This window comes from Semicossyphus pulcher, unplaced genomic scaffold (assembly GCF_022749685.1).
Source record: "Semicossyphus pulcher isolate SPU_LCO1_2020_fin unplaced genomic scaffold, fSemPul1.0.p SCAF_7, whole genome shotgun sequence".
Taxonomy (NCBI): domain Eukaryota; kingdom Metazoa; phylum Chordata; class Actinopteri; order Labriformes; family Labridae; genus Semicossyphus; species Semicossyphus pulcher.
The window spans coordinates 15,473,281-15,492,495 of NW_027211748.1; the positions used below are offsets into that span (position 1 = coordinate 15,473,281).

At 39.9% G+C, this 19,215-nt stretch overlaps 4 protein-coding genes across 5 annotated transcripts; all 4 read right to left on the bottom strand.

Annotated features, from left to right (window-relative positions):
* Nucleotides 1–168: 168 nt before the first annotated feature.
* gng5 (guanine nucleotide binding protein (G protein), gamma 5) lies at nucleotides 169–2,441 on the bottom strand. Its single transcript, XM_069684727.1, has 3 exons — nucleotides 2,280–2,441; nucleotides 1,148–1,290; nucleotides 169–451 (listed from the first exon to the last, which is right to left on the bottom strand). The coding sequence occupies exons 1-2, from the start codon at nucleotides 2,358–2,360 to the stop codon at nucleotides 1,165–1,167; spliced, it is 207 nt and encodes a 68-aa protein (XP_069540828.1). The 5' UTR covers nucleotides 2,361–2,441; the 3' UTR covers nucleotides 169–451; nucleotides 1,148–1,164.
* A 135-nt stretch (nucleotides 2,442–2,576) lies between these two features.
* ssx2ipa (synovial sarcoma, X breakpoint 2 interacting protein a) lies at nucleotides 2,577–8,352 on the bottom strand. The gene is made up of 14 exons (XM_069685086.1): nucleotides 8,188–8,352; nucleotides 7,038–7,185; nucleotides 6,708–6,877; nucleotides 6,327–6,536; nucleotides 5,611–5,721; nucleotides 5,395–5,530; nucleotides 5,207–5,282; nucleotides 4,933–5,113; nucleotides 4,604–4,748; nucleotides 4,284–4,420; nucleotides 4,005–4,178; nucleotides 3,770–3,887; nucleotides 3,315–3,468; nucleotides 2,577–3,050 (listed from the first exon to the last, which is right to left on the bottom strand). Exons 2-14 carry the CDS (start codon nucleotides 7,078–7,080, stop codon nucleotides 2,906–2,908), a joined length of 1,800 nt encoding a protein of 599 aa, XP_069541187.1. The 5' UTR covers nucleotides 7,081–7,185; nucleotides 8,188–8,352; the 3' UTR covers nucleotides 2,577–2,905.
* An 865-nt stretch (nucleotides 8,353–9,217) lies between these two features.
* On the bottom strand, nucleotides 9,218–13,976 carry mcoln3a (mucolipin TRP cation channel 3a). Its single transcript, XM_069684495.1, has 13 exons — nucleotides 13,789–13,976; nucleotides 13,002–13,248; nucleotides 12,737–12,904; nucleotides 12,494–12,647; nucleotides 12,171–12,252; nucleotides 11,997–12,093; nucleotides 11,793–11,892; nucleotides 11,517–11,629; nucleotides 11,048–11,197; nucleotides 10,839–10,940; nucleotides 10,617–10,739; nucleotides 10,285–10,491; nucleotides 9,218–10,183 (listed from the first exon to the last, which is right to left on the bottom strand). Exons 2-13 carry the CDS (start codon nucleotides 13,221–13,223, stop codon nucleotides 10,043–10,045), a joined length of 1,659 nt encoding a protein of 552 aa, XP_069540596.1. The 5' UTR covers nucleotides 13,224–13,248; nucleotides 13,789–13,976; the 3' UTR covers nucleotides 9,218–10,042.
* Nucleotides 13,977–14,193: 217 nt separating this feature from the next.
* Nucleotides 14,194–17,053, bottom strand: bcl10 (BCL10 immune signaling adaptor). Of its 2 annotated transcripts, none has more exons than XM_069684454.1 (3): nucleotides 16,815–17,053; nucleotides 15,791–16,079; nucleotides 14,194–15,714 (listed from the first exon to the last, which is right to left on the bottom strand). In XM_069684454.1, exons 1-3 carry the CDS (start codon nucleotides 16,863–16,865, stop codon nucleotides 15,323–15,325), a joined length of 732 nt encoding a protein of 243 aa, XP_069540555.1. In that variant the 5' UTR covers nucleotides 16,866–17,053; the 3' UTR covers nucleotides 14,194–15,322. The 2 variants fall into 2 exon arrangements, with proteins under 2 accessions (XP_069540555.1, XP_069540554.1); XM_069684453.1 differs by having other exon boundaries at nucleotides 14,194–15,717.
* Nucleotides 17,054–19,215: the final 2,162 nt, after the last annotated feature.

Sequence of the window (19,215 nt, forward strand, 5' to 3'; positions counted from 1 at the left end):
CTGATTTGATCTCAATCTAAGGTGCTTCTATTATTATCATCTCTGAAATAAATTAAAATACTTTTCACAGCACTCTGTTTGGTTGTTTTCACAAGCAGTTATGTCTTCATTAAAAGTATTTCATATAATTTAGTGAATAGTAAAAAAAGAAAAAGAAATCAATAAACATTGGAATAGTAAAGAATGTTTTTATTTATTAAATACAAAAAAGTCCAGAACAGCAATGACTAAAATAGAACAATAGAAAAGGCACAATTATTCACTCGAAAATCATACTGTGCCATGAAAAATAAAACCGTCTCCTTTCTTCTATTGTGGCTGAAAATAGATGGTCATCTTCCTGACATGTTTCCAATGTGTTCTACACTCAAGAGATCCCGTGGCAGTATAATGGCTTGGCATGAGGAGCAGTGTTGAGGTCAACTTTTCCCTGTAGCATCAAAATGAAGGCCTACAGAAAAAGAAAATAAAACCATAAATGGGAATTAAAGCTGCGGATTGTATTCGATTGAACAAAAGTGTTTGTGTTTTTAAAGAAATTCCACAAGTTGCAACTTAGGTATGAGTCTTTACAATTAAGGAATGCATTGTGACATGACTTTAAAAATGTGCCCAGAAAAAAAATCACCTGGCCAAAGTATTTTAAAAATTATTTTTAGATATATTTATTCTAACATTTAATCCGATATCTGTAATCAAGTGAATACAATGCCTGCATTGAATTTTACTGTAGTATTTATTAGCAATATTGTGCAGTACTACCAAACATCCATATTGTTGGCAAATTATAGCAACTAACACATGCAGATTCCAGAGGGGACATGTAAAATAAGCATGTCAAATAATTTTAAGGGGAAAACACACTGTGGAAAATACTGAGCATGCATAGATAGCAAAGAAATAAACTATGCAGGAGAGGTATAAAAGTGTCCATATATGTTAAGATGTTCCTTTGTCTAATCAGTAAAAAACTTAATACTGGGATATTTAAGCTCACCACAGTTGCTGTTTTGTGGATGAAACGACCAAATGCATTTAACGCTTTTCAGAAATCCTACTTGTTGCTTCTGTGTATGTATATACAGTATTTGAGAGTGTGTCTGAATCAGTCATTGGTCTGAATGTGTCGACGGGATGGGGGACTGACCAACGAATACAGTGGTTTCACAAGAAGGAGCAGACTTTCTGCGGCCTGAAAGGATTGGTGCTGGAGGACACACCGGTGAGCAGAGGATCCTGCAAGGCATTCTGCATGCAAAACTGCTGAAGGTCTGCCGCTGCCTGGGAGACCTGGTGACAACAAAGAAACCAAAACTTAACGCATGACTCGTACCACAGAGTGAAAAAACAGTAGTATTATTACTTCTGTGCCTCAAGTTTGAAAACCTAACCAGAATTACATCATAAGGGCAGACCATACAGAACAATGTTATTGTAATTATAGGAGTTATTATAGGAGGAATTATTGTTTTTAAGGCTAGATCCATTTAAGAGAGGACTAGTCAGCATCTTTCCTGCTTCAAATTTGACCCGAATTTTAAGCCTCAACAAGTGAAAACAGTGCAACTGTCTCAGATAAAGCATTTTATGGAAATGAAGTACTTATCGGCTTAATAACTTTGAATAATAAAGGGAATACACATTCTTGTACTTTGCTGCTACCCAATTGCACTGTTTTATTGCAGACCCGTTTTCAAAAATGTTAGATTATTGAAAACCAAATATAATAAACACCCCTTTGATTCAGTTTTGGACACACACATCATTTAAATCTGATTAGCTGGTACAGTTAAGCCAGCCAGTTAGCTCAAAAAGTTTGGTTAGTTTGCTTTGTAACTACTTTACACAGTACAAACGTAAGCAACAGTTTGTTTTGCTAACAGAAAGCATTTGACTTCTGATAATCATTTAAGGGTCATAAGTCAAGGTTGATTTTTAAGAAGGAAACCTAACTTTACAGTTTTACTTTAAAAATGGTACAATTTGTCACAAACCAGATCGGATCATCGTTAGGTAACCGATACATGCTAACGGCCACTAACCAGTAAATATTACGTCGTTGTCAAATGTATATGAAAACAATAGTGTAGATTTAATACTTTTTTTATACACTTCCCTTTCTGTTCAAACAACGCCCTGCTCAGCCTGCCTGTTGACCAGAAGCTAATGCTAACATCGCTAGCTTCTGGCACCAGCTAGCGTAGTTAGCGGACTGGAGTAACGGTTGAGCTTCCCCCTCGTTATTTAGGAGAAAAAAACACAATAAGCAGATTATTTACCTTCACTCTGTTTATGCTCGCCTCGAAACGGAGCTGCTGTACGACTTTTTTCATGGCTACGAGATTAGAAGAACCCGACATTCTCGGTGTTTTCTGTAGAAAATAGACGCTGGGCGGTGGGTGGGATTGAGGGCTGGATGAGACAAAAGCAAAGATGATCACATCCGGATTCCGGTTGTTCACATTTTTGACTGCAATCTCACTTAAGGACACCAGTGGGCGCCAGATTAAAGACAGAATAAAACCTTTCATTAAAAATATCTTTATTGTGGAGTTAAACCAGTAGAGAATGTCATTATCAATCCAATGTCGATCCATTAAATTATACTCATAATTTATCCATATAGAATATGTAAACAAGTTAATTTATACTATACTATCACTACTTGGTACATACCCTCCACTGAACATAGCTTAAAATCTGATTTGTCAGCATTGATTTGTTTGAAAAGAAAAAAAGTGGCAGGGTCATTAAAGTGCTTTTTTGTTTGTTCAGCTTTGGTGAATGATGATCATGTCCATAACAATTCAATAGAACAGCGATGCTGCAAAAAAAAGTTTAGTGCTGATCAGTGGTGAACTGATGCCAAGTCCATTAAAAACACAAAAAAGGCACTGGAAGTTGTTCAAGTGAGGCTGTTCTCATCTTCACCCAAGGAGAAGATACTCAAGTCTCCACATCGAACTCTGTTTTTTGTCTTGAAGCGAGTATCTCCATCGTCAATGGTAGTGGAGTCTTGCCAGCATCCTCGATTGGAATATCTGGAGGAACTGAAAAGGAGAAAAAAATTATATGTATGATTTATATGTATAACATGGCCCCAACACTATGTCAACAGGGTATGGTCTTTACTCCCATACAAGCACAGAACACATGTACTTAGAATGTTCAGATTTGTTTAGCAGAGTTTTGAATGTCAAAATATGTAAAGAAACACTTCTCTAATTAAATCACAGCACTGCAGAAATGCATTGGAAACACCCATCAACATTTTACTCTAAACAGAACATCGTATTTAAGTGACTGAAAAATACCTGCTGTCTGGTATCAGGCGGAGTGTGCGGTATAGTTCGGCTGTGGATGGCACAGTAGCACTTTGTGTTGCTTTGGGAGTAGAGAACGTAGCGTAGGTTGTGGATTTGGCCAGCTGAGCTTTTGTTGAAGACATCCTCATCTCTGGCTCACTTCCTGAAATGCAAAAGGTTATTCACATAAGTCAGTGAAAATACTATTTTGTTGTTTTTACATGCAGTCCTAATAGAAAACTGCTGTTATTATTGTTAAAGCAGCATAAGCAGTAATTGTTGAATTTGAATTGTTGCTCTTGTTTGTTGTAGTATTGGACTAATACATTCTCTGAATAGTAATCAATTCAGCCCTATTGGCAATTTCTGCCATAAAACATACTATCTGTTAGAACTAAATCTTCAGGTTTGTGAGTCAGACATTAAACCATTTAGAGGCTTTTTTTAACTAAACACAGACTCACTGATGGATAAGGCACTTTGACCGTCAGATGAGGAACATCTCCTACGATCTGTGAAAGGAGTCATGTTCAAAAATTGATTCTTCAGCCAAGAAGCACGGTCCTCCTGGAAGGCCTTTTTCTGTGGAATACAAAAAAAACCCCAAAACAATTAAGAACTCAAATATATAGAATAAAGAAATATAACCATTGTATACGTTTAATAAAACTGTGGTACTACATCAGAAGACCCGAGTACCTCTCGACCCAAGCGAATAGCAGCCTCTGTGAAGTTCTTTCTCTCCCTCTCAAAGTTCCTCTTCTGTTCCTCAAAGAGCCTCCATTCTTCTTTGAGGCGCTCTTTCTCCTCCAGGGTGTAGCAGTCATTGAGAAGCGCTGCAGTCTCATCGTCAAATGATGTGTTGAGTTGTTGCTGAAACAATTCATTCATTTTAGACTGAAATATTCTTTCAAACTTCCAAATCACATTCAATTATGCATCACAAAACTCTGCTGTAATGAAGAAGCAGAGGCTGACCTGGAGGAGCTGCTGCTGTGCATGAATGAACTCTTTGCACTGCTGCACTTCATGCCTCATCCTCTCCATCTCATCCTCATGGGTCTCCCTCGGTATCACCTCTTTATTAGACTCCAGCTGATTCTGCACTAGTGAAGCTTGACAAATACAGACAACAACAATTGATCATCACAATTTATTTCCACATATAATGCTGGAGGGAACAGCTATGCATTTTTGTAGATCCCTGTTTTAATAAGCTCAAATAAAGTTCTCAGGCAAAGAAAATGTTATCGATTCTAACATTGAATCTGGAAAAAACTAGCACTTCTGTGATGTACCTTGGCTGTCTAACTTCTCCATGTGGTTCCTCAGTTTCCTCCACTGCTGCCGAATGCTGTTGGTGAGCTGCTCTCTTGCATGCTCACAGGATTGGTCCAGAGTTTCCCTGCTAGAGTCACCCTTCTCCTCCACATCTGAATCCAGCTGAGTTGAAAAGCCAGAAAAACAGTTTCAACATTTAATCATCTCATCTCATTCAATCTTATACATTAATATGGGCAGCTACCTCATAAACTATCAGAAACCCTTCACACTGTGTTTCACTCAATATTCCCTTTGTTGCTTTTTTGTGCCTTCGTACACAAGAAGGAAAAAAAGATACAATTACCTGCTCCGTACTGTCCTCAGCAGTGGCTCCTCTGCTGGAGGGCTGACGTGGACTCAGGATGTGTATCATCTCCTTCTTCATCTGCTGAAGGACTTTTTTTAGCTCAGCATTCTCCATCATCAAGGACTTCTGAGTGGCCTCGTAGTCGCTGAGCAAGGACTTGTACATATCACCCTCATGGCTGCAGAGAGAAATTTACAAACATATTTATCTTACTGATTATTGCACATGCTACAGATATCTTTAAAAAGTGATGAGCAGGCTTTCACGATACCTGGCTGACGCTTTTGCTGTCTTCCAGTGGCTCCTTTTCCCATCTGACCGTCCCAAGCTATTCAGTACATCAATAGCTATGAAGTTAAATAAGAAATGAGGCGAAGATTAAATCATCGTGTTCTCGAGTTCCCAGTATTAAAGAGAAATTTATACACATATCTGAACACTGAAGATTAAAATACATACCTAGTTTCTTGTCCTTTCTGTCGACCAGTAGCTGGCTGAGGCGCTCCTTGAGCTTTGCAGCTTCTCTCTCTTTTCTCTTTGCGTCATGACTGTACTGAGAGGCGCGGCTGGCAACGATACTCTGGAGCTTCTGAACCTGTCCAGGATGACTGAATCATGAGTTTTGAAAGCGGATTTACATCATGGGTAGTCGCATATGACAAAGTACAATTATACCTCATCTTTTTCGGTTTTCAAGCAGCTTTGCAAAGTCTTAATTTTGAGCTGTAGCTGCCTCTCTGTCTCGTGTAGACCAGATTTTTCCCTTATAGACAGTTCCAACTGATCCTGGAAGGAAAAACACAAACCGTTTTATTTGGAGCAGAGTAAAATAGCAATAAGTTGAGCTAGCGATTAGTTCAGGGTCAAAGCTATAAAACTAGATTCCTGAGATACATTCCTAAAAATTGTTATGTACGGTACTATCTGAAGGTTGAATAAGACACACTGTAAATACACATACCATATCCACAAATGCGAGCCCATTTGCAGTTTTCAATTATGTATTAAGTTGTAAATATCAGCAAACTAAAGAACTCCCTGCAGCACTACTACCTGTATACTTATTATTTCCTTACAAATAACTTGATAGTTTAAGACAAAAGAGTATGTTTAGTCTTGAAAGCACAGAAAACTAACAAGATAAGAGGAAATGACATCATTTCAAACTCATAAAGGAGTTGAGCTTTTAAGCAAAGTACTTGTTAAGTTTGTTCTTGTTTGTTTTCTGTGGAAAAATAATCATATTCATTTTTTGGGGGGAATATTGGACAGAAAGACATTCACTGTATAAGAATGGATATGTTCCTTTCTGCCCTCTAGTGGTAACCAACTATTACTGCACTTTACAGACACACAAGTTATAGTCTGTGTATATACTGTGTCATACGTGCCTTGAGTCTTGAATTGTTCATCTGCATGTGTTCCATGGAGCTGGACTTCTTCAGCTGTTCCTTCTCGAGCTCCTCTAATGTGCACATGGTGCGTCTGTGAATCTGGAGCAGCTCATACATGGCATTCAGAGCTGGCACGGTGTTCAGGCCGACTCCCCCCGGTGGGCTGGCCTCAATACATGTGGAGGCGAGGCCCAGAGAGGCAAGCTCCTGTGAAAGAAAGAGGACAGTTTTAGAGAGTGATCTCTACAGAAACACCAGGTGCTAACAGAACATTAGAATGATTAGCATTTACCAGAGGGACATTACTCCACATTTACCTTAACACATTTTGCATTGTATGTTCATATACACTGTTGCTAAATTAGGATATGTCCTTACCTGATTGATGTATGAAACACATTGAGGAACGTTATCCTCTGTGCAAAAGGCACTTATCACATTGTAGGAGCTTCTGGACAGAGGTGGGAGAGAGGAGTACATTGACACAAGATTGTTCGGCCTCGAGGGGGACATTGTCACATGTGATATGCTGGAGATCTCATAGTTTCCTAAAAACAGAGAACAGAGAGCGGAAAATGATGGCATCTACTTTCTTATATAGAGCTGCTTGAAATAGGCTGCTGCTCTAAAATGAGAACAAAAATATGGGTCACCTCTGGCAGATCCCAAAAAAGCATAGCTGATGAGTCTTTAAAATTAGAAATTTACCCATAGACGTCCCTATTGGCACAGTTGTCCACCACTCTCCCATATCACCGACACATGAGGGACGGAGGATGAGAGGTCATGAGCTATCAGCACCGGGGTTGGATTAGCAGTCAGGCGGTGGATCACAGTCTCACACTGGTACAGAGCCCTGCAATGGAGCATCAAGCCATGAGCGAAACCAGCAATAGATAATCTGGGCTGCTGCTGCTGCTGCTGCTTCACCCACACAGGATTAACTGGAAAATGTGTGCCAGTGGGGCTAGATTAGGGTTAAAGAGGGTTTTCCTATTGGCCACTGGCAACTGAATCACATAGCAGTAAGATGATCTCATCCTCAAGCCAAAAGCTTTATCCATCTAAATTTAGAAAAAATTCTAAGACAAAGGCTAGATCTAAGAGTGCATGTGTACATTTGACTTTATGCCCCCCGGACAATATTATGATCTAACATGTATTTCACTGTGGGAAACAAGCTCAACCAGATATATTCTATTACCACTCCCACAACTTTACAATGCAGTAATGTTCCAACTTGTGTTCAGGGGCTCGTCTAGCACATTATGTTGACTGCAGTCATGTTCAGTAACACTACAGTAAAACCTGGACAACAACATGTGAGAGAGGACATGACTACCAGTCAACATAAGTGCCTGGACCCCAGCATACTCTCCCAATGTTCTTATCTAACAAACCAGAAAACATACACACCTTTATCAGAAGTTACACTGACTAAATTGGAGATAAGACAAAGTGAGCTTCGGCCTAATATAGTGACTTAACCATGATGTTTTATGGATATCGTCTGACAGTTAGTGTTCTTTTGGCGTGACGTAGCAACGTTCCACTTAACGTTTACCAACGGTAGCTAGTTTGCTAAACCGTTGTTTGTGAAAGCTGTATATTTATTACAAGGTAAAGGTCAATTGACTTAATAACTTTAGAGTAGTGTAGTTAACAAGTGCACTTCACTTGTATAACTTCACCAAATAGACCAGATTTCTTAAATGTGGTTTTAGCTCAGCCGTTGAATCGGAATAAAGCTACAAACTACACTAAAATGTACTACTTCACAAACGCTACGTTTCTAACGTCATTTAGCACTGTTTTTTTAGCCTGTATGCTAGCTGCATGCTAGGTTAATCATACTCACGGGAACGGTGTAAAATGGGTCAACTCTATCCGAAAGTTGTCAAGTTCGGTGGTGTTGGCAAAATGAACGAACTGCTTCCTCATTAATACACCAACAGCTCCCGTCCGGACTTCAGTCTTCACCTTGTCGGCAGCAAAAACAAGCATACAATCCTCACCTAGTTTGACGTGACCGCAGTCAGACAGAGATGCCCAAACAGGCAGCAGGTAGGCTGGCTCAGGCTGCTGCAATTGATTGTGTTTTTTTGAAGTCTATTCCTCCTCGGGCTTCAAACTGAACGGCATTGTTATTGGAGGCAGCGTTGCTAGGTAACCAGTATCTGAGGCGCACATTGGATATGAAAGTGCGTAGCAGGCGATTATGCAAATCCTGTCAGGTGTCAGAAAGCACTGCAATGGCACTCCTGTGGCAGCAAGAGGTAAGCGTCACCTACTGTTTTGTGTTTTCAAGCTCAAATTTACTTGTATTAAACACCATAGATCTTATTAGTTATGACTTGAACACGACATAGCGAAACAAATAGCTTATACTACACATAACAATGATAATAATAATAACAACAATAATAAGAAGAATAAGAATAATAAACTTTATATATATATAGCACTTTTCTTAACAAGATTACAAAGTGCTTGACAGAAGATAAAGCAGATAAAAACAACATAGAAAAAAAGACAAAAGATACAAGTACATTAGATTAAAGACAGGAGATAAATAAAAATTTCATGAAAGCCTTCCTGAGAGAGGATTTAGAAGAAGCTGAAGTTATGGCCTGTCTTATTGTGATGGGCAGAGAGTTCCACAATGTGGGGGCTCTGACTGCAAAAGCCCTGTCATCTTTTGTTACCAGTCGAGATTTAGGAACAACCAACATAGCTGCATCCACTGATCTCAGGGAATGCCCGGACACATAAGGGGTTAATAATAATATCTGTAATAGATTTTGGGGCAAGGCCATTTGGAGCTTTAAAAGTAATCAATAAAATCTTAAAATCAATACGTGAAAAACATATAGTTTGAAGCTGTTGAATACGTTTTATTTTCCTTTTCTACAGTTATCAAGGAACATGCAGAACAAAAGGCAAAATAGTAAAAAAAATAGTTTGATTAGCATATATATATATATATAAATTTGATTTATATATATATATATATATATATAAAAATCAAATTTGGTTTAAAAAAGAAAATTCATCAAAGGTGTGAGAAATAGTAAAGTAAAACCATGGACACAATCCATGTAGTTCATTTATCAATATAGTAACACACACATTTGCACAGTACAAGAACAAACTACAAGGTATGAAAAGCGAGCAATAACCATTAACTTAACTGTTACTGAAACGCTTTATTCATTACAGTTCATTCTGGGTACGTTGGAATGTAAAATAAACAATGATACTTACACTATTTTTGAAAAAAGTGGTATTATTTAGTGCTTATAAAAAGACAAACATATCCAACAGATATGATGTTAATGAGCTGTCAGAAGGAAATTCCTCATCAAGTAATCCTTGAAAAGAAACCTTTCAACCAATGACTGCTTTCAACACACTACTAAACTGAGGAGGAATTGGTTGTTTGTGCGTATTCATGCAGAAATTAAGACCATCAGGTTATTACACTGGTGATGCTTTAACCAACTTGTACATTGAGTGAAGTTCAACCGAGAACATTATGCATTTTACTTCAGTAGTGTTCAGCAAGTCAAGTAAAAAAATAAGAAGATATTCCAACATTCTCATCAAACACCGGCATCATTAAAACCTCCATGCAGACACATTCAGGACTCTTTGTGGCCTCATTCAGTCTCACTTAATATTCCAACCCTTTGGAAGACTCAAATTTTCTGACATCATCTAAAGCCGCAGCATGGAGAGAGGCAGCAGGAAGCTGGCTCCTCATCAGTCTGGTATCTTCCAGACTCAGGCTGGTCCCTGCACTCTGCTATGAAGGCCTGAAGCTGGGACACTGGCACCTTGTCCTGCTGGTGATGCTGGAAAATAACAATTGTATAATATTAGGACCCTCAAGTAACAGGATAAAAAGGTTTAAGAAGATTAATAATACATGTCAGTATGTGAAACTCAGACTGACCTTGATTGTCTCGTAGGTGTCAGTAATGAGAGCGATGAACAGGCTGAGCACCATGTAGATGAAGAGGGAGATGAAGGAGTAAAGGTAAACTCTGCTGAAGAGCCACACCATGTAGCTCTTGTCTCTCATGTTCAGGAAGGTGGCGTACATGTCGTCCCCGTTGATGAGGGAGAAGAGGCACTCTGTCACCTTGTCGAGGGTTCGGAACTGGAAAGAAATGTTTTGATCATTCATTTTTTTAATTCCTGGGTCACCAGACCACAGCTCCTCCATGCTTGGGGGTTTAATATGCTATTTTAAAGCTGACTAGATTAGAATGAATCTTTTCATACCTTGTCATGGTAAGGCCCAAGGACGATCCAACCACAGAAACAGTATCCGAGGTAAATCATAGCCGCGCAACAGCAGAAACGAATCACATTTGGGAATGCTGCCCTGAGGGTCAAGATTAATATCTGCAAAGATGTAAAGTTTTTAGTTCCTCTGGATATGCAGTTTCTGCTTTAAACAGGCTGGTACATGTTCATGCAAAAAAAAGGAATAGAAGTTCTTACGTTGTATTTCTTGAAGAAACCAAGGTAACGAATCACCCCGACCCAGGCGAGCATTGTGGCCGTTCCCAGCAAAATACTGCAGACATCATAGTTCGTCAGGTACTGCAAGAGAAAAGAAAGCATAAAAAAGACATAGAAGATATTGCATCTATCATCCCCCAAAGATTTTCGTCTTTAAATATAGCCAATAAGCTTTATAAAAAACAAACCTTTGTTTGTATACCAATTTTGAGCGCTGACCCGGCGATGGTCAGAGTGTCGCTCACGATGATAAGGATGTACCAGCCATTCACAAACTCCATGCGGTCTGACCAGCTCACTATTTTATTGTAGTAGGCGTGGAAGAATATGTTGAACTCCTGCATGAGAGACACCCAGATATTGTCGAGGGAATCAATTAAACGCAAGGCAGGAGGATTGCTTGATTTCCACATTGTATTATTACACATTTCCACTTACGGGAGGTTTGAACATTTTCTTGGATAAGGAGGTAAAGACTTTCTTGAACTCTAAAAGGGTTCAAATTTAAACATATTTAGCTTTAAAACACTGATATTAGTCTATAAAAGCTCCCCAAGTCTATAACTTTATATTATAAAGTTGTAAAGCTGTAACACCATCCTGTCAATCCATCATTGGTGATGCTAATAATGCTTTTACTCTTTCTTCACTGCTTACAAACTGAAGCTGGACGCCGTTGATGACGGACCGCATGCAGAGGATGAGAGAGGTGAAGCAGGCGAGGATGACCACAGAGTCAAATGACAGGAGGAGGTAATCGTTGTTATCGGCTGTAAACCAGAGACACAGACTGCAGGTTAGTTATTGCAGTGGACACTCGCTGTTCTAAAATACTGAGGCACACAGTGTTGTCAGAATAATATCACTGCGCCCCCTGCTGGCCTTTGAATGCATCATAGGTTAGGTTGGCAGTGTGTTTGGGTTAAAACTTACAGGAGCCTTCCACATTCCAGTCTCTGCATTCAAAAATTCTGACATCATTTTTGACATCCACCTTTATTTTTCCGCTGTGGGCACGGTTGTCAAACATGATCTGTACATAAAGAAAGAAGGATTTAATGACGACATAAAAACAAACAGAAAGTATTAGTCAGCATGTTCCTGTTCCTGCGGCTTGTTTCGGATGTTGTCACCAACCATTATATGGAAGTCATAACAGTCGGGAAGCTCATGGTGGCGCACAGTCTGCAGATTGATGGTTTTCAGGGTGAGGTAGATGCTCACTGATAGCAGCCTGCAAACACACAAACACATATTATCAGGAAGCACTTTTATCGCCTGGCACGAAACCAGTATTTTCACTTTAGTCACCTTTTGAAATCTAAGGAGAAGTTCACACGCGACGCCAAACTGCTGTTGTCAACCGACTGCACGGGAAAAATGGAAATGCAATCTGAGAGGAAGAAATACAGGCAGTCAGTTCAAAAGCTGCACCGATGCAGGCTTCCTCTTTTATGCAGTCACAAGAAAATCCACATTGTCATTATTTTCCATTCATGCAATGAATCAGCTTCCATAAATACATCCTGCACGAAAGATCTGACAAAGTGTTGTAGTAGTTTCAGACCCCCACATAAATGTATTTGATGATTAAATTAACATGTTCTACGCTTATGTAGAAAATGTTTTTGTACCTTTATCAGTATGTGGGTCGATGTGGAAGGTCTCGTTTCCAGGATCGATGCTGCTGTTTCTGTAAACCTCCTGACACAGTGACAGAGGAGTGTACTTTCCATCAGCTCTCTCGTATACAAGGTTACCCACTGTCAGGTTTTTGAGATTGATATACTGAAAACAGATAATAAGGAGAGTGAAAAAAGCAGTAAATGTTTACCATGAAATTCCAGCTTGAATGATCACACCTAAAGGTTTCGTACCCTGTTTATAATGTAGTACAGGTGGTCATACACATCTGCTTTAGTGTACAGCGCGTAGCTTCCCAGCCGGTGATCCTTGTATCCTTTCAGAAACAGATGTCTGAACGTCATCAGATTCTCTTCTTTGAAGGTGACCATCATTTCATTGCTGAGGCCAAAAGAGACTAACTATAGAAAGGGAAGAGAGGAACAAAACAGTCAAAAGAGACACTTTTACCTGCATTCGTGCCTCATTACAAAAAACAGGAAGCAGACACTTCTGTACCTGGACTGTGATGATTGCAATTTTGAGTATTTGTAGCATCAGTTTCCATGGCTTGCGACCCCTGGCTCTGTATTTCTCACAGGGGTTCATGAAGAAGTACTTAAGCCTCCGTCTGAAGTCCTCCACCATCTTTGACTCCAGAGTGCGCGTGCTCCACCTGCAGTGTCCGTTTGGCCTCCTCTCCTCCGACCTCCTGGCTAACAGCGGCTCAGACTCCTCCATTATACTTCAGTGTATAATATTCCTGCTTTTAAGGAGACAGTTTTTTTTGTTTTCTTTATATAGTCGAAGGTCGAATGTATGTCAGAAATGTGTTGAAGTTAAGGTTCAACCATTCCAGTCATTCTGATGTTTATCAAACTGGTTCTCCTGCACGCGATCACAGCTGCCGTTCTCTCAACTCTCTTTCAAATCTTACTTACTGGAGTGTTTTTAAATTGTTCTAAAATAAGCTGCATTGCCCAAAAACACACACAAGATTGTTTTGCAGCATCATTTAGCCATTTGTAAGTGAATCATGGTTATTGTAGGTGACCTGCCTGCAACTACAAGCACATATGAAGCTGCAAATCTGGACTTCTACTGCTCATGTAGGACAGGAAAATCACAACAAAGTAACTTGAATCAAAGTTTAAGGCAGTATAATTGTAGATTAGTGGTGAAGTAGTGTAATTATATCATATTTAGGCTGTAATATGTTTTTATATAACAGAGTAAAAAGTCAAAACTTTAAGAAAAAGTCTCCATATAAGATAATAAAAATAAAAGGTAATGATAAATGATTTACCTGTTGTGCACCAGCGAGCCACAGAGCGACTCGTCCAACACTCAGCTCTCCTCTGCTCTATGTAGACCAGGCGGTGCAGTCACCACGCCAGCCTCCACCACGATGACTGTCTGCGTCTGCGTCATTTTCAGCTTTTCCAGTTTTTCCAAAAACAAATATCAAAGCTCCCCGGAAGCAGAATCTCTGCACACACAGAAACTGATACTGTCTGCGAGCATCTTCAGTCTGTTAAAACCGCCATCTGAATTTAACTTCATGAGTCAATGTTTCATTTATGAGTCAGACAGTATCATTAGAAAGCAAACAGGACATATGATGTACAGCTTCTTCATTAATAATATGCCAAACAACAAAACACAATCTTTGTGAAAAGCACACAGTGAAGAGAAAACACAGGTTGAATTCATCGAGAAAATCTTTAGTATGCAACAGACTTTAGTACATGACCCAGTGTGTACAGTCATAAGCAGGACACGGTTTGTAACTCACACGTTTTGTGATTTAAGACTTCTGTAGTGACTAAAATGTCAACGCAACTTCTTGTTGTCTTAACGCTGCTCTGGCAGCAAAGGCAGCATCGAATGAGAGCAGACTGACACATATCATTTGCTCGAGCAGACATTCCAGTGTATAAAACTTATCACAGCACCTGAACTGTAGCTGCCATGTTTTTTTTTTACCAAACAGTGAATCAGGAAATCTCATAATAAAAGAAGAGGATTAAAAAAGTAAGAGTGGATAAGACAAACTTTCTTAGCTAATGAGTTATCTATCAATACTTCTATGGATACAGACCAAGATGTGTTTTAAAGCATGAGTATTAAAACGTTTTGGTACCTGAATCTGGCATTGATTGCTTGCTCCGATCTGTCCATATTTTATTTAGACAAAGCTCTTGTGCGCCTACATATATTTAAACACTTAATATTTGAGGTGTGATGGATCGTATGGTAGAAAAACATTTACTTTCTTAAAGCTAAGGTATAATTTTGGCTTCAATTCAAATCTGAAGCAATGCCATGGCACCAGTTAAAAAGCTGCACTTAAAACACGTATTTTCATTATCAATAAATCGGCTGATTATTTTTCACATTTAATAGTTTCGTCTATAAAATATAAAAAAAATCCCGGAAGAGGCACATCATAATTTTCGCAGAGCCCAAAGTAACTTCTTTAAATGTCCAACCGACAGTCCAAAACCCAAAGATTCATTATCATGAACAAAGAAAAGCAGCAGATCCTCACATTTAAGAAACCACAACCAGCCACTGTTTGACATTTTTGCTAGGAAAATGAAAGGATTAATAATTTGACAATATAGTTAGCAATTAATTTTCTTTCCATCAAGTAATCAATTTATCATCTAATCGTTTGTGGTCTATCAGTAGTAGTACATTCCTTATACAGCAATCTCTCGCTGTCTAATCAAAGGCAACACCAAAAAGAGTGTGAGACAAAAACGAGAGAGAGTTAAGTCGATAATGCTTGTTTGACCCTTTGAACTGCATGTGAAGTGTCTTATTGAGATGTGGACTTAAAAGATGCTCCTATGTGATGTTGGAGTGAGCGAGCGTGACCGGAGGGGCTGGAAGTTTGGGTCACCTCCGGTGCTGGTGCAGCCCTGTGCTCCGGCATCCATGTTGGAGGGGGATTCTACCAGCACGTCGTCCGGCAGCGGAGGAGCTCCCGGGTCTCCGGGCCTCGGGAGGCTGGAGGAGGTGGTGGTGGAAGAAGCTACGGCGATGCTGGCGCAAACTCCAGGGGGCAAGTCGCAGCTTCTCTGCAACGACGGCAGATTGATTGAGCCGGCTATGTCTGAAGTGGAACAACTGCGTTCTCCGTCTGGGTGGAAGAGCATAGTGGAGTTGTTTGAAAAAGACGTAGGGAGGTCGCTGAGCCCGCTGTCAGATGGGGAACTAGAGGCCCCTGCTGTGGAGTGGAGAGGAAAGTTTAATGAAAGCATCAAGAACACAATACTTATCTGATCTCTCAAGCTACTAACCTCTGAGGGATTCAATCTTCTCGTTTTTGGCCTTTTGCACCTCATCTGTGATTTTAGCAATGATGAAGTTTTGTGAGCGCATCTCCTTTATGGAGTCGGTCAAGGCGTCCAGGCCCCGGGGGTTCTCTGCGAGTATGTCCAACATCATGGCTGTCCTCTTGGTCTGTGTGGTCCTGCAGCTGATTTCCTCCGCATCGTCTCGTGTCAGGATCCTGCAGGCACGCAGATAGTCGAGGTGGCGTTCGGCTCTGATCTTGTCGCAGAGGTAGTGCCGCAGCCTGGTCAGCACCTGGACATGTAGGAGAGGCAGAAGGAGAACAATATGAGCTGTAAAGGCACTGAACATGAGGAGTTGACACTTTTGATCACATTGCAACTATAAGCCTCTGTTCCAATGACTCTGGTTCTGCTTGTGGTTTCTGCCTGTTGAAGGGAATTTCTCCTTACCACTGTTGCCAAGTGCTTACTCATTTGTGGATTCATGTTGCATCTCTGTGAGTAATTAAACATGGAGCACAGTCTTGACCAGCTCTACATGTAAAGTGTCATAAGATAACTTTTGTTGTGATTTGGCGTTGTTTAAATCAAATTGATTGACATTACTACTATTACTGCATCAGGTAGTCTGAAATCACTTTATTAATATAAAGAGGAATTCATTTAGATTTTGCTCTCCATTACTCATAGCTGTTAAACCCTGTTTTATCTTATGGTAGTGCTTTTGACAAAGGACACTTAGCAAAGACCCTGTCTGTATTTTAGAAAAGTACACTTAACCTCCAGGCTTCTATGTTCAGCATTGTAACGTAGTTAAATCCTACAGAGGACTTGGTGTTCATGTGGGTACAGGGAAGGTAGGGTAGGGTATGTCCTTCTTTAACAGGCCTTTAACGCTAACAAGGTAGCCTACACATTATTTTAACAATCACGTGACAGCAGAGCCCGTCTTTATTTACAATATACGACACCTTGCAAATATGATAACCTATTTGTAAGAAAGTTTCGCCTGAATAATCGTACTCACGTCTTTTTTAATCTCTGCCATTTCTTCTTCAGTGAGATGAGGAACATCCATCCCTCTCACCCGCAAAGTGAAAATCCAGGTGTTCCGGGTGACGAATGACGGTCAAGATAACTTAATAAGATAGTAATAACGAGACAAACTACACGAACAAATGTTACTGTTAATGGATGTTTCTATTTATTATTTGTCGTTAAAATGTGAACTGTCCACTGTTCATTCAAGTTTCTGTCTCGAAAAAATCCCCGGACTTCCTGATTCTGTCGACGTCGACACGAGAACAAGAGGAGAAGAGAAGTACAAACCCGATGACACCCAGGGGGATTAATGAGGCACAGTAACTTTAAAAACTTTACTCATACGACAAATTATCTCTGGAAATATCAGACTGAGTTTCAGTTGTCAAACTTTCCTTTTGTGGAAGTTTAGTATTTAGTAAGTGCTATTTATTGATGCAGGTGAAGTGCTGTTCCGATACGATCCACCGGGTCGCGCTGTTGTATCTCCTTATGCTTCATCACGCAGCAGTTTTTATTGAACCTCATGGAGAGACGTTGTGACCACAAATTTACAAAATTACAGTACTTAACGGATGCATGTAGGTAGTTGTACGTACTAATCTAGGGTTTTTATGTTAAGGTAGTTTGTTGAAATTTGTTTTTGTGACAACTTTTCGACAACTTTAATAGAAATTCAAAATTAATAATTGTTGTTATGAAACAGTAGTAGCACATAAGGAGTTATCACTAAGTGTCCAAGGCAAAAACATCTGAACAACGTTTTTACACCTTAATAACAACATTAGGCTATTTATGGTTTCTTTGATTAAGTTTGAACAACATTGTAAAAACAATTTGATGTAGTTGCCCTCTATGGTTCTCCCCATTGAACCATAGAGGGTCTTTTTAACACTTTGATTTTATCACTGATTAACCAAGTGATGAATGAGATCTAGAGGTGCTAGTAGACAGATTATTACTCTTGCACAGAGACAAGCTGTTTTCCTACCAAACCAAAAACACCACAAACTATTACGAGAAGCTAAAATACTGACCTCGGCTGAAGTAGTGCAACACTTGCTGGTAAGCTTTGATTTCCATGTACTTAAAATTAGTACATTTGTTTTCTGAAGGAGGTCCATAACACCAACACAGGGGTGAAGGGTTACCCAGAGAGGGTCTTCTCTGTAGGTCACACTGAAGAATATTCTGTTTACATCCAAATACTACTGTCTGCGTGCAGGAAAAATGTCTTCACACAGTGCAGGCTTTGAGCTCTGTGCTGCAACATTTGCATAATAATAACTCCAAAACAGATTTTCTTTAAACGACTGTAATCTGCTAGTGCTTCAAGCCACACAGTTTGGATAGGATGTCATTTAGCAGCCAGTGGAGTCGCCCCCTGCTGGCCCCTAGAAAGAATGCAGGATAAAGGCACTTCTGACTTCACTGTTAAAACAAGAGGCTCTGTCTGAAAAGAACAGGCAGGCTGAGTTTACAATTGTCCTGATAAATTAGGCTTTAATAACTATTAAACAGTTAGATGCTACAGGAATGAATCAGACTTGGTGTTTACTGATGGGATGATGGGATGACTTTAGCCCATCATGTGGTCTAAGCTTACTTTTAGAGATGAAAGTTTGCATTTAATAATGACAAATATCATGGTGATCTCTCTCCAGCAGGCTCCACTGTGATCTCTTACATCAGCTGTTTCTTCCTGTCCTTTGGCAACAGCGAGTTGGCCATGATTGCTCTGCTGTTTGAGGGAATCAGCATTGCCTTCCTAAAACACCCTGGATATGACGACGGTGCAGCTCTACCCCTCTGACAGGAGGTAGTAAGTATGGGCATGCCTTTAAAATCTTCTTGGCACCATGTAGACACGAGCACAGGAGCTGAATGACGAGTTAAATACCGTCACAAGACTTCGTCAGCGGTTGTCTGGCTTACAGGGATGGATGACATTGTGGGGTGAAATCATTGGTCTCCCATGTGAGGCAAAGCATACAGCTGTCTTGTTACCACTTAACGGATTTACAGTTTAATGTAAAGTACATTTTGTGTGAAACATGCACCAAGGGAAGGACATGTTCTTTTGTGTTGGCCCTCTGCGTTCATGTTGAGGAAGTTGCTACACCTTGTGGCTGTATAGACTCCTAACAGCTTTAACAAGAAATACCAAGGGTGCTTTTCTTCGCTCTTACTTATTATTGCTGTGTTGGTGTGGCGTTTAGAGATATAAATTCGGCACCTCCAAACCTATAGTTCTTTATTCACACGTAATAATTATTTAAGCCTCGTAAATCATTGAGGTTTCCCTCATTTGCGACGATGCGAAGATACAGAAAGTGACACAAAAACCACAATACTCAATAAAAAACAGCTGCAAGCTGAGGTTTATC

What these genes read in the sequence shown, in the direction of transcription:
- gng5 (XM_069684727.1), bottom strand. Translation starts at nt 2,360, where the DNA reads ATGTCGGGTTCTTCTAATCTCGTAGCCATGAAAAAAGTCGTACAGCAG. An exon ending in CGAGCATAAACAGAGTGAAG is followed by an intron (nt 1,291 to 2,279) that starts GTAAATAATCTG and finishes TGTTGTCACCAG; the next exon opens with GTCTCCCAGGCAGCGGCAGA.
- ssx2ipa (XM_069685086.1), bottom strand. Translation starts at nt 7,080, where the DNA reads ATGGGAGAGTGGTGGACAACTGTGCCAATAGGGACGTCTATGG. An exon ending in GTGTTTCATACATCAATCAG is followed by an intron (nt 6,537 to 6,707) that starts GTAAGGACATAT and finishes TTTCTTTCACAG; the next exon opens with GAGCTTGCCTCTCTGGGCCT. An exon ending in CTATTCGCTTGGGTCGAGAG is followed by an intron (nt 3,888 to 4,004) that starts GTACTCGGGTCT and finishes TGTATTCCACAG; the next exon opens with AAAAAGGCCTTCCAGGAGGA.
- mcoln3a (XM_069684495.1), bottom strand. Translation starts at nt 13,223, where the DNA reads ATGGAGGAGTCTGAGCCGCTGTTAGCCAGGAGGTCGGAGGAGAGGAGG. An exon ending in CTGGAATGTGGAAGGCTCCT is followed by an intron (nt 11,630 to 11,792) that starts GTAAGTTTTAAC and finishes TCTGGTTTACAG; the next exon opens with CCGATAACAACGATTACCTC. An exon ending in AAATTGGTATACAAACAAAG is followed by an intron (nt 10,941 to 11,047) that starts GTTTGTTTTTTA and finishes TTTCTCTTGCAG; the next exon opens with TACCTGACGAACTATGATGT.
- bcl10 (XM_069684453.1), bottom strand. Translation starts at nt 16,865, where the DNA reads ATGGATGTTCCTCATCTCACTGAAGAAGAAATGGCAGAGATTAAAAAA. An exon ending in TGGCAGAGATTAAAAAAGAC is followed by an intron (nt 16,080 to 16,814) that starts GTGAGTACGATT and finishes CTACATGTCCAG; the next exon opens with GTGCTGACCAGGCTGCGGCA. An exon ending in GAAGATTGAATCCCTCAGAG is followed by an intron (nt 15,718 to 15,790) that starts GTTAGTAGCTTG and finishes TCCACTCCACAG; the next exon opens with CAGGGGCCTCTAGTTCCCCA.